A 12,299-nucleotide genomic window follows, 5' to 3' on the forward strand; every position below is an offset into this window, starting at 1 on the left:
CTGTTTGCGGAGGTATGTGTCACATTTCTCATTCCTTCGTGAATCTTTAGTACTCATCCAAGATACTACGTCAAGAAAAGTACCCAGCTTATAAAAACAAAAAATGTATATATATTTGCTTATATCATCATATTCGAATGTAGTTTTAGAAGATGCAAAGTTAAAATACGTATATCGTGTTGAATGACATTCTCTCTCTCTCTCTCTCTCTCTCTCTCTCTCTCTCTGATTTACCAATCAATCAAATAACATTCCACCTTTTATTTAATTACTTATTATATGTATTTATATGTGAGTTTTGATTTCCCAATGTTAAATAGTTTATTATCTGTATTACCTCCAGTCACCAGCCTCACCATCACCAACGCAGTACTTCACCGGTATTTCACCGGTATATACTATTCGATCAGTAGGTCATCAGTATTTTAGCAGCATTTAATTAATATTTTGTCATTATTTAACATGTCATAATACTGTCATAACATATTCCCATCACAGGGGCCAGAGGACTGTAAGAGGACGCACACCATTGCAGTCTCCGAGTCATGGGGAAGCAAGTGATCTCCACCAAAACACCTCACCACCTCAGTTCTGCCCAGGAGGATGTGCTTCACCTCTGGCCAATCGTCACTCTATGTAAAAGCAAAAGCAAGCACGGTATGGTGAGGGTAAGTGTTGAAGACAGGCGTGTGAGTGTCATAGGCCAAGGTACTCCAAGTCAGTGGCGTGTTTTCTGCACACCTAAATATTGGGGAAGCCTTTTGTACAGTAGCGGAATAATTTAGGCTGCTCATAATGATAGCTTTGCTTTATATATATATATATATATATATATATATATATATATATATATATATATATATATATATATATATATATATATATATATATATATATATATATATATATATATATATATATATATATATATATATATATATTCACATGAATAGGTGTGCGAAATATTATTGTGAAATCCATAGAAATAATGAAATCTGCAACTAAGAAAAGGTGTACCGCATACGTAATGTAATAATGATTTGTCACATCTTGTCAGTAGTTGTCACTGTACATATCAAATGGTAATCATAATATGAGTACTAGACCGATTTCTGCTATGGTAGTATCATAACCAGCTTAGTATAAATTAAGTGCAAGATTGTGAGATTGCTACAAGATCTTTTCTCTAAGTTATGTTAGACGGAGTAAACGAGCAGAACAGTGTTATATTGCAGAGAAAGGGTAAAGGTGAGGATGAGAGAATTAGGGCATGCAAGAAGGAAATGCAAGGACAACAATAAACAGACACTTGATTTGCAGCCATCTTGAGTCTTATATATATATATATATATATATATATATATATATATATATATATATATATATATATATATATATATATATATATATATATATATATATATATATATATATTAGACTACTTAGAGAGAGAAGGATCATTGGTACCTAATCTATACAAATGTCTCCTTTCTGTAATTTCTTCACTCCAGGTTGTACAGAAGACCTCAAATGATACATTAATAGTCCCTCAGCGTCTCAGGAACCACTGCATCTCAGAAAAGAACAATTCAGTCAAAAAGAGGGCGGAGAAAAAACTGGCAACAAAGTTCCGAGGAGAGCGCACCAAGTGCAGCTACGGCCTGCGGACCTGGGCATTCTCCACTTACATGGACACTGACGTGCAGCATGACGATGATGTTACATGTAAGGACTTTCATTAATGCTTTGGTGTGAAAGCAACTTGGGTTGATTAGTAGAAAAGTTTTTGTGCTGTAACCTATATAAAGCAAATCAAGTTCAATATAATGTATGAAAGTGTTAAAAGAGCAAGAATAATTTTACACCACCTTTGTTGAGATAACACCATACTTACCATCCTCTAAACCCAGCCCTACTCATTAGCATATTGTACCATGATTTCTTAATTTTGCATTTGTGAAAGTTTAGGTGACATATTAAGTTTGCACACTCCTTAGGATGGCAGTGTGCTGAGTGTTGTGTTATGTCCATGAGTGTACTTGTAAGTGATAAAAATTCTTGACCAGGTAGTGTAATGTCTGGCTTTCTCTATTTCAGACTGCAGACAATGCCAGAAACACTTTTTTGGTGTATGCTTTCTCCATTCCAAGCTTGTTTTCAATAGAGAAGTAAGTTTCATTGCTAAAGTATCCATGTCTAAATAGAATATGTAAGGTGATTCCTATACAGATTTTCTAGGACAGATCAAGTGGCTTGAGTACAGAATCATAGACCAATACAACAGGTATATAGGATGTATAAGTTTGACTTTACCAGATATAGGTTTATTAGGAATTGTCAGTAAATGTGAAAATCAATCTTTGTATTTATCTTTTGTCAGCTGAAATAAGATTTTTGCTCTTTCCATCCACATTTTGTATTATACTTTGAGGTTTTGCATTATTTCTTCATGTCCTCACCTTTCCTTGATGAATAAGGTTGTGCGGGATGGGAGTGTGGAGGAGCGAGCCCGCCTCACAACACCCTGGCCTCTGTATGTGGCTGTCTCCCACATACCAGGGGCAGGGGAAGGTGTGTGGACCTCTGCTGCCCTTCCTAGGGGACTGGTTTTTGGCCCTTATGAAGGTCAACTTCTCAGAGTGAAAAAGAATTCTAAAGCAGCAGATTCAGGTTATGCTTGGCATGTAAGTTGAGTGTTTAAATTTGATAATTGTGGTGATTTATCATAGGAGTGTGTGTGTGTGTGTGTGTGTGTGTGTGTGTGTGTGTGTGTGTGTGTGTGTGTGTGTGTGTGTGTGTGTGTGTGTGTGTGTGTTTTCTTGTAACAGCTGACATTATTAATTCTTCTTCTTCTTCTTCTTCTTCTTCTTCTTCTTCTTCTTCTTCTTCTTCTTCTTCTTCTTCTTCTTCTTCTTCTTCTTCTTCTTCTTCTTCTTCTTCTTCTTCTTCTTCTTCTTCTTCTTTTCCTTTTGCTTCTCCCCATATTCTGTTCCATTCACTGCATGAGTCTTTTTGAGCCAATTAACTTGTATTATGATAATGAGAGCAGCTTATAGGTATATGTATCTTAATTTCAGTGTATTTTATATATATTTTTGTACTTTTCTGTTTCCACACAGTCCTACTCATGACTCCTTGTATATTAAAGTTGCAGGTAAAGTCTTACAAGAAGAGCAAAATGTATATTGACAGTGTGAACAAATCCATCAGCAACTGGTTACGTTACGTGAACTGTGCCCGGGATGCCATGGAGATGAACCTGGAGGCTTTCCAATATAAGAAGGACATATACTACATCACTCTCCGGGAAATTGAAAGGTAATTTAGACATTGTGGCATCTTCCAAGTTCTTACACTCTAATGAATGTTTTATATCTAGGGAAATAATTCATGTCCATATATCTATCTTTAGCTATCCATCCATGTGTGTATCTGTCTTCCTCACGTGTGTTAATCATAGTAAGAACATCCCCACTGGGATGACCTCAACAGAAGGGTCTTTACTTTTTCCTGTCCCTGCATGCTCTAATGCCTCATTCTCATGTCACCCATTCCTCTCACATGAGACTGGAAGTCACTTCCTTGCACCTTCTGCATCCACTCCTATGTATATTCCCTCTGTCGTCTCTGAAATGAATGCTGTACTAAAAAGTAAACATGTATGTAAATTATATGATACTGAGACTGTTACTAAAGGACCTTTTTGGTTACATTATGAAAACTTTCAGATTGACAGATGAAGCTCTACTGTAGCTTAATATGCTATATTGGTTTTGTCAGCTGCCCATGCCCTTTGAGCAAAGAAGGTGTTTGGATGGGAGAAGGTAAATGCCTTTCTGTCATGGCCATTCCTCCAGTGATGTTCTTGGAGGGAGGGAGGCATTAGTGATTGGTGACTGTAGATAGATAGCTAGAGTGAGTTTATTAGACTTTAGAATGAAGTTAACTACTTTTAAGCTTAGTGTCAATTATGGACAAAGGATTTCTTTTCCAGCAATTCTGAATTGCTTGTGTGGTATGGTGATGAGTATGGCAGGGAGCTGGGGATAGTGAACCTCTCAAACTGCATTATCAACATGCCTCCAGCCCAAGGTAATGCCTCTCATGTGCTTGTCTTTACTCGTCTTCCTACAGCAGCTTTGAATTATGTTACACCACTGGGAATTTGATTTGAATGATTAATTTAAAACAAGAAGACCACTGGGAAATAGACGTGTGTCCCCAGACAGAAGAACTAGGTAGTGAGGGAACCTTTTATAGGGAGATTATTACATGTGAAGAGGAGCATGTGGAAGCAAGTATTAATGTAAATGAAAAATGCAAAGTTTTCAAGGTTGAAGCTCCACAGTGTTACAGATTCAGTGTGGACAAGAGAAGGCATGAATGAAAGAGTACCAGTAAGAACCAAATTTTCTCTTGGGGAAAGATAAAATAGAAAATTAAGTGAATAAGAATGAGAGAGCATATGAGTGAAAGGAGGATCTGTCTGTGAAATAAACTAGCAAAATCAAAATATCACTGCCAGTGACTAAGAGAACTTTACTTATAAACAGGAGATGCTTTAAACTCAGAAGAACCAGAGAAGTCACCAGCCTCTGAAGAGACTAAAGTTAACAATAAGATGAATAGCAGTGAGATCAAGCCTATGTATGGTGAACAGACTCAGAAGATTGGCAAACTCACCAAGCCACAGTCAGCATTACAGCATCTGTTTTGCCTGGCTAGACTAGAAAGAAAGGATGATCACAGTGTCAGGGTAATACAGAGTGGTCTTGGTTGTAATTCAGATCTTCCTTTAAAATGTGTGATCCTTTTATGTCTTATTTCAGCATGTTGTATTTTGCTTATTCTTTACTTTTGAGAGATTAGAAAGAAAGGAAGATCAGGGTGCATTGGTGATATAGGTACCATAGTTTCAGTTTTAATGTCTTATTTTTGTATTCTTATAACTTGTGGTTCATGTATTTCTTTATTTTAACATATTGTTTGTATATTTTGTTTAGAAAGAAAGGAAGCTCAAAGTGTTTAAGATTATATGGAGAATGGTTTCAGTTCATATTTCTTCTTTGTGCATTCCTATAGTGTGTACTACTTTCTTGTCTTTGTTTCAGCATGTTGTGCAAGTATTTTGCTTGAATTGTTTCATATATCTCTCATCTTTATTATTTTTTACTTCTTTAATTTCAGAATATCCTTGTATGAACACTTTAAAAACACTTTAAACACTTTAAACACTTTAGTTATAAAAATACATGGATTTCTGCACAAAAATATGGGCTAACCTTTATAGTAAGCAAAGCTTTTCAGGCAAGGATATGGGAGATATATGTAACAAAGGAATTTGAAATTAGAGATTATACTTAACTTAAGAAATATCTAATATACTAGGTAGGTAAGTAAAAAAAAAATATATATAAAATGAGGAAATATGGATAGTGAGATAATGAGATGAATATGATATTAAATGAGTAAAGTGGAATAAGTGCGAGTACACTGATATGATTAACCCTACTTACAGGTGGTGTATGTAAACTCCATAGATAATAATAGGGATAGTTCAGGAGATGCAGGCAGGAAACTTAGGATGTATGGGGATAAACCTCACTTACTTCCCAATGTGAGGTTCAACCAGAAGTATAACTGCAAGTACAATCATGCATGTAAGTCACACAGTCTGAAACAAGCCACACATTCAGCAGTCTGGTGGTAGGTGACAGGAACTGATTCAGATACCATGTTGTCAGGTTAAGTTATCATGTCAGTGCAGTTTGTAGACTTTGAGGTAAGACAAATGTGTGGATGTGGATGGTTGGTGAATGCATTTGTGTTTTACAGGGATTGCCACGTGTAGCCCTACTAGCTTCTTGTAACTCCCCTTGTGTAGTCATGTTCTTATGTGAAAATTATGAAAATGAAATATTCCTTTAGAGTGAACCTGTTAAGGATTTGATTTGATCGTTATAAAGCACAGGATCTTATCTCAAACTTCTTGATTCCTAGCTGCCTTGCCTTTACTGATTATGCCTATTGTGATTCTACTCATACTATTATCCTAGTATATTTATATTCTTTGTTTTTGGGTGCTTTAAGTATATAAAGAAGCTTATTTCAATATTTTTTAAGCTAGGAAAGTGTTTACATACATCATACTGTTAGGTTTGTGTAGATGATGCCATTTGCTTATATGGGAGTCTTACACAACTCTGGTGTATTTATTGCTTCCTTACCTCTATGTTTGGCAGCCAAGTGTACATGTTATGTTCACTGGTACTGGCATTTCGTGTTGATTTATTTTTGGTTTTGAACAGTCTTACTCACTTTGTTACATCATTATTAAGTTAGCTGTTTGTATTGACATGATAGAGGTTGAAGTACTGTAACATGCATTAATATAGGTGTGTAGGTAACAGATGAATTGAATAAGTAAAGAAACCAATGAAACAGTGGCAACACATATTTTGGATAGTGAAATAACCTTAGCATTTTCATCTGAGAGCTAAATTAGATTAGGTTTAGATTCATTCAGCTCATTAATTTCACTGCTCATCCCTTCATGATGGTAATCACAATTTAAAAAGGCATCATCTTTTTCCCAGAAATAAACAGTCATTGTCTGGAAATTAGTAGGCTAAAGTTAATTCCATAATACCCACCTTTTATATATATATATATATATATATATATATATATATATATATATATATATATATATATATATATATATATATATATATATATATATATATATATATATATATATATGCACATAAGGACTAAAGAATGACTAACACATTGCAGATTGTATAGAGTGCAGAAAGACATACAGCAACCCTTGCCCCAAGCACCCAATGACACTGATCCTGGATGTACCTGTAAGTTAATGTATAGTAGCATTTAACCCTTTCATTGTGATATGCACCAATTCACAGCACTAAAAGCAATGCTTAGAACCTTCATAAGCATATACAAAAAAGAAAAAAAGAAAAAAAAATTGCCAATTCTACACAGTACAATGTTTGCAGGTGGCTGTAGAACAAGAAGAGACGTCTCAGAATGGTTAGTAATTAAAACCTCGGGAATGGAGAAGTTATGTTGTTTAGCTAACATAGGAATGGAAAGTTATGTCTTTTTTAGCTAATACAGGAATGGAGAAGTCATTTTTAGCTAACAAGATCTCATTCAACCATTCAGGTATATTTCTGAACATTCCCACGCAGGTTCCCCGTGATGGCAGCTTCCAGAACCGTGCTGAGCTCACTGCCCCCTGGCCTCTGTACATTGCCAAGTCCAAGGTGGAGGATGGAGGTCTGGGGGTGTGGACCAGTGCTGACCTTCCCCAGGGACTTGTGTTTGGCCCCTGTGAAGGCCAAATTGTGAGGAGGACTGGAGAGATGTCTGGTTATGCCTGGGAGGTGAGCAAATGATACAGTTTAAAAGATATAGCCATTAGTAATAGCAGTGTTTTAAGATTTTTACATCTGAAAATTTAAGTAGGAGTAATGGTTGATTGCATTTATATCTGTTTACCTATTTGTTCATCTGTCTATTGCCTGTTGCTGAGAGCTTCATAGGGAGTGGTCACAAGAGGTGAGTTGAGTTGTTAGGTGGTTGTTGCCTTTGGAACAGCACTCCCTGATGCATCCCTTCTCACTGTCTGGGTCTTCCACTTTCTTCTTTCTCTTTCCTTTTCTTTTCTCCTATTATCCAAAATTTATGCACTGCCCTCTTCATTTTCTCACTATATTTATTTTCAAACAGGTGCATTCCTATAATGCCCTCTTCTCTATATGGTTGTTGCAGTCTTTCACTTTTTCTTCTTTCCTCTCGGTATTCTGGGCACCATAACTGAAAATGTTTCAGATCTTCATATTCTGCCTCACACATATCATGTGTTGATACTTCATTACTAAATCTATTTCTGTCATTCAGTCTTAGAGAAGTCTCCTTTTGTTCCTGAACTTGCTTTGCCTCCCTGCATGCACTGCCACAACTTTGTATTGCTGCTTGAATGGAGTCACATGTTGCTTCAGATCCGTGGGAGGCCAGACCTAGAAATAGACTGTAAAGACACCTCGGTGAGCAACTGGGGGCGCTATGTTAATTGTGCAAGAAACTACATTGAAAGGAACCTGATTGCTATGCAGATTCAAAATGAAATATTCTATGTCACCAATACTGAGATTAAAAGGTTTGTGTTCAATTCTTACACATTACTTTCTTACTTTAACCTATAACTGAAATGGTCATCATTCCTTTAAAAAGAAATGGATTATTGGAATCTGCTTTTTGCCACCAGGAATACAGAGCTGATGGTGTGGTATGGAGCATCATATGGGCAGATGCTGGGTTTATCCACCAGGGATTTCTTTAAACCACAATTAAGAGGTAAGTGGAAAGGAAAATATTAAATAAGAACAATTTCCATTCTTGCAGCTCATATATATATATATATATATATATATATATATATATATATATATATATATATATATATATATATATATATATATATATATATATATATATATATATATATATATATATATATATATATATATATATATATATTTTTTTTTTTTTTTTTTTTTTCTCACCCCCCCAGCTGCTAACTCTGTACAAAGGCCTTATCCGTCCATGTATGGAGTATGCTTCACATGTCTGGGGGGGTTCCACTCATACTGCTCTTCTAGACAGGGTGGAATCAAAAGCTTTTCGTCTCATCAACTCCTCTCCTCTAACTGACTGTCTTCAGCCTCTCTCTCACCGCCGTAATGTTGCACATCTAGCTGTCTTCTACCGCTATTTTCATGCCAACTGTTCTTCTGATCTTGCTAACTGCATGCCTCCCCTCCTCCCACGGCCTCGCTGCACAAGACTTTCTTCTTTCTCTCACCCCTATTCTGTCCACCTCTCTAACGCAAGAGTTAACCAGTATTCTCAATCATTCATCCCTTTCTCTGGTAAACTCTGGAACTCCCTGCCTGCTTCTGTATTTCCACCTTCCTACGACTTGAATTCCTTCAAGAGGGAGGTTTCAAGACACTTATCCACCAATTTTTGACCACTGCTTTGACCCTTTTATGGGACTGGCATTTCAGTGGGCATTTTTTTTTTATTAGATTTTTGTTGCCCTTGGCCATTATCCTTCCTACATAAAAAAAAAAAAAAATATATATATATATATATATATATATATATATATATATATATATATATATATATATATATATATATATATATATATATATATATATATATATATGCATTGTTCAGCTGCTTTTGCATTTATGGTGATCAATCTGTAGTCTGTAATTTATTGCTTATATCAGTATTAAGATTTTTCTTCAATTGTTGTCTAGCAACAGAGCTTGAGAGGTGGTGCAGTGAGTGTCAAGTGCTCTTCACTTCACCTGAGTTCTTGAACAGGCACAAAGAAAGATGTGGGCAGAATGTGAGAGGCAAAAGCAAGAAAAGAACACAGGATGATTCAGATTTGCTTCCACCTAAACACTTGAAGTCAGAAAGGAAGCCACAAAGAAAAAACAAAAAGAAGACCTCAGTAAGAAATTTGGAAGGAAGCTTTTTATTAGAAGCTAGAAATGCTGTTAGTCAGACTAAGGATCTCTGTGATATCTCTAGTACTGATGTTAACTGTTTTAGTTCCTCAGACCAGTTCATTGCCCCAAGTTTCATCTCCAAGCAATCATTTCATGGTAAGAAAACAAAAATTTCAGAAAATAATGTTTCCCAAAGATTGTGCCACAAGCCAGGGTGTAAGTGTGGTGCAAGCAAAAAAGCCTTCATTCCTGGCAAGGTATACAGGTGTGGCATGTGGCAGGATAAGCCTCATGATGGGAGTAATGTTAGCAAGTCATCTCTTAAAACAGTTACTTTTGATTCCCATAAAGGGTCTGCTGATTTTGTCAGTCCTGATAAAGCACTGCCTCCTGATGCGGATTCTGCAATGTATTTTGCCCATGAATTAAAGGAACCTTATCAGAATGCATTAGACAGTCATGACATGCCAAATGTAACCACTAATTTGAATCAGATAGTAAATTTGACTCCTGTCATTTCCCAAGACTTACATGGAACTTTCAGTCAGATTTTAGAGTTTGATTCTGCTGAAACAGTAAACAATGCTTCCTTGGATTCTGGTTCGGCCTTTTTGGATAGCTTTCTGAGCCATGATGAGCCATTTTTAGATTCATTGAATCTGGAAGAATACACTGCTTCACAGGAAAAGTCAACTAATGATTCTTCAGGCTACAAGAGTATTAATTCCAGCACCCAGAGCAACCATTGTGATAATCTGTCTGATAATGTTTTGAACTCTTCATTGTCCACAAGTGGTCTCAGGTATTCCCATAAAGCTGAATGCAGGCCTCAGATGCCATGCAGAGAGAGCACTCACATAGATATGTTGTGTGATGGAGAGAATGATGATGAAAAGTCAAAACAAATATTCAGTCATGTTTCTGATGACAAGATTTATTGTGGAACACAAAAGAAATGCTGCCCAGCTCAGCTACATGAATGGAGAAATTGTTCATGTTCTGATGGAATGAGAATGATCAATAAGCAACACACAAGAGAAACCCATCAAAAGGTGTTACATTACTCTGAAAGTGGTAACTGTAGTCATCCCCACCCAAGTAATATGCTACAGAAGAATTTAAAGAGAAAAAATCTTAAGGATACTTCGATGCAGCTCTATTGGAAGAAAAGGCATGATATTGAAAGCAGATGGAAAATGTCAAGCCATTCCACAGTAGAGCGACTTCAGATTTATGTAAGAAAGAATCATGTGCATGGTGAACACGTGGTTAATAGGACAAAAGCTTCTGTCCATCCTCAGGAACCCGTTGCAGCACATGCAGAAGACTGCATCCAGGATGAAGCTAACATATCTGCAGATTTGCAGCAGGGGGAGAGGAACATCAGTTTATCCTGTGATAGATTTTATGGCAAGATGTCAAATCATGAAATGAGTCATCAGAATGTGGCAAAAGAGAATGGTAACTACTCAAGGCAAGTCAGGCCCTGCAGCACCTTAGATTGTGGTGGAGAGGCCAGCCTTTCATCTCTATACCAGCATAATCAAACTCTTCATGGAGGTAACTGTGGTATTAATGTAGCTAATCATTCATCAATTAGTGGCTCAAGACAGATTATTATGCACCAAAAAGAAAATTATTGTGCCAGAACACAGCCACTTCAATCATTAATCAAGAAGCATGAACACCCGTACTCAAGGCTGTGTCCTAGAAGTGGTGGCGTCATACTCTATGAATGCTTCAAATGTGGGAAAAAATTTGCCAGTAAATACAACCTTCATGAGCATCAGTATTTTTGTATGTAATGCAGTGCAGACTTTATTAGTGCTCACTTTGATTTTTTATCTTTGTTAGAGGATGATTTTGAATATTGTAACTGGAGCCAAAATTGCAGTGCTGGCATTTCATCTTTGAAAAAACCTGGATGTGTTGTATATGTTTTATTTATTTGTTATTTATTAGTGAATATATTTGTTTATGCTTTATACAAACTAGGAACACACATACACACACACACACACACACACACACACACACACACACACACACACACACACACACACACACACACACACACACACACACACACACTTTTAAAATTCGCCTTGATATGGAGAAGTATTTTTAAGCACTACTTCTATTAGGCTGAATATTTTAGCTTCTGTAATTGTAATGAAAACTATAAATATGTAGTAATTTATGTACATATTCTGTCATGTGGATACCAGAGTGCTAGCGTGTGCCATTTTGAATATATGCAGGCTGGCACCTTCCTCATACTGATGATTCGGTAGTAGAAAGGAAGTCTCTCTCTCTCTCTCTCTCTCTCTCTCTCTCTCTCTCTCTCTCTCTCTCTCTCTCTCTCTCTCTCTCTCTCTCTCTCTCTCTCTCTCTCCTCTAACTGCCCTATTGCTGGCATAGGCGAATTATTATTTAACATTTATCACATGGTATACTTTGTTACTCCATGCCTGGACCCATTGCTTTATGATTAATTTGTGTTTGGTTATTTAAGATTTTTTTTTCTCTTAGTACTATAAGTTAAAGATGTTTTTGGTTCGTGAAGTGTATTGTTATGGACTAGTCATGTGTGGTTGTGAACTGTGTTGATTATAAGTTAATATGTACAAGACTTCGAACTGAAACAAATGTGAAGTATACTACGGAGGAGTGATAATATGTAGTAAAGTGAATAATATGAAGAAGTGATAATATGTCATAATACGAAAATGAAGTGTTATA

The 12,299-nt window shown here is 36.3% G+C and overlaps 1 protein-coding gene and 1 long non-coding RNA gene across 3 annotated transcripts in view; one reads left to right on the plus strand and one right to left on the minus strand.

Annotated features, from left to right (window-relative positions):
- The first annotated feature begins 267 nt into the window (after positions 1-267).
- The window catches only part of LOC135090141 (uncharacterized), a 12,273-nt gene continuing 241 nt past the window's right edge, over positions 268-12,299 (plus strand). The window contains exons 1-14 of one of the 2 annotated variants that reach the window (XM_063986527.1): positions 268-409; positions 499-668; positions 1,512-1,725; positions 2,098-2,168; positions 2,478-2,684; positions 3,149-3,318; positions 3,995-4,092; positions 4,554-4,756; positions 5,519-5,660; positions 6,799-6,872; positions 7,218-7,412; positions 8,031-8,188; positions 8,297-8,385; positions 9,360-12,299. The exon at positions 9,360-12,299 is cut by the window's right edge and continues 241 nt beyond it. In XM_063986527.1, coding sequence (XP_063842597.1) covers positions 546-668; positions 1,512-1,725; positions 2,098-2,168; positions 2,478-2,684; positions 3,149-3,318; positions 3,995-4,092; positions 4,554-4,756; positions 5,519-5,660; positions 6,799-6,872; positions 7,218-7,412; positions 8,031-8,188; positions 8,297-8,385; positions 9,360-11,362 — 3,747 coding nt within the window. In that variant the 5' untranslated portion in view covers positions 268-409; positions 499-545 and the 3' untranslated portion in view covers positions 11,363-12,299. The remainder of the gene's footprint in view (positions 410-498; positions 669-1,511; positions 1,726-2,097; positions 2,169-2,477; positions 2,685-3,148; positions 3,319-3,994; positions 4,093-4,553; positions 4,757-5,518; positions 5,661-6,798; positions 6,873-7,217; positions 7,413-8,030; positions 8,189-8,296; positions 8,386-9,359) is intronic. The other variant, XM_063986528.1, reaches the window with a different exon arrangement.
- The window catches only part of LOC135090142 (uncharacterized), a 5,548-nt gene continuing 526 nt past the window's right edge, over positions 7,278-12,299 (minus strand). The window contains exons 2-3 of the long non-coding RNA XR_010261781.1: positions 7,528-8,059; positions 7,278-7,405 (exon numbers count right to left, since the gene is read on the minus strand). This is a non-coding gene — a long non-coding RNA (uncharacterized LOC135090142). The remainder of the gene's footprint in view (positions 7,406-7,527; positions 8,060-12,299) is intronic.

This window comes from Scylla paramamosain, chromosome 34 (assembly GCF_035594125.1).
Source record: "Scylla paramamosain isolate STU-SP2022 chromosome 34, ASM3559412v1, whole genome shotgun sequence".
Classification (NCBI taxonomy): domain Eukaryota; kingdom Metazoa; phylum Arthropoda; class Malacostraca; order Decapoda; family Portunidae; genus Scylla; species Scylla paramamosain.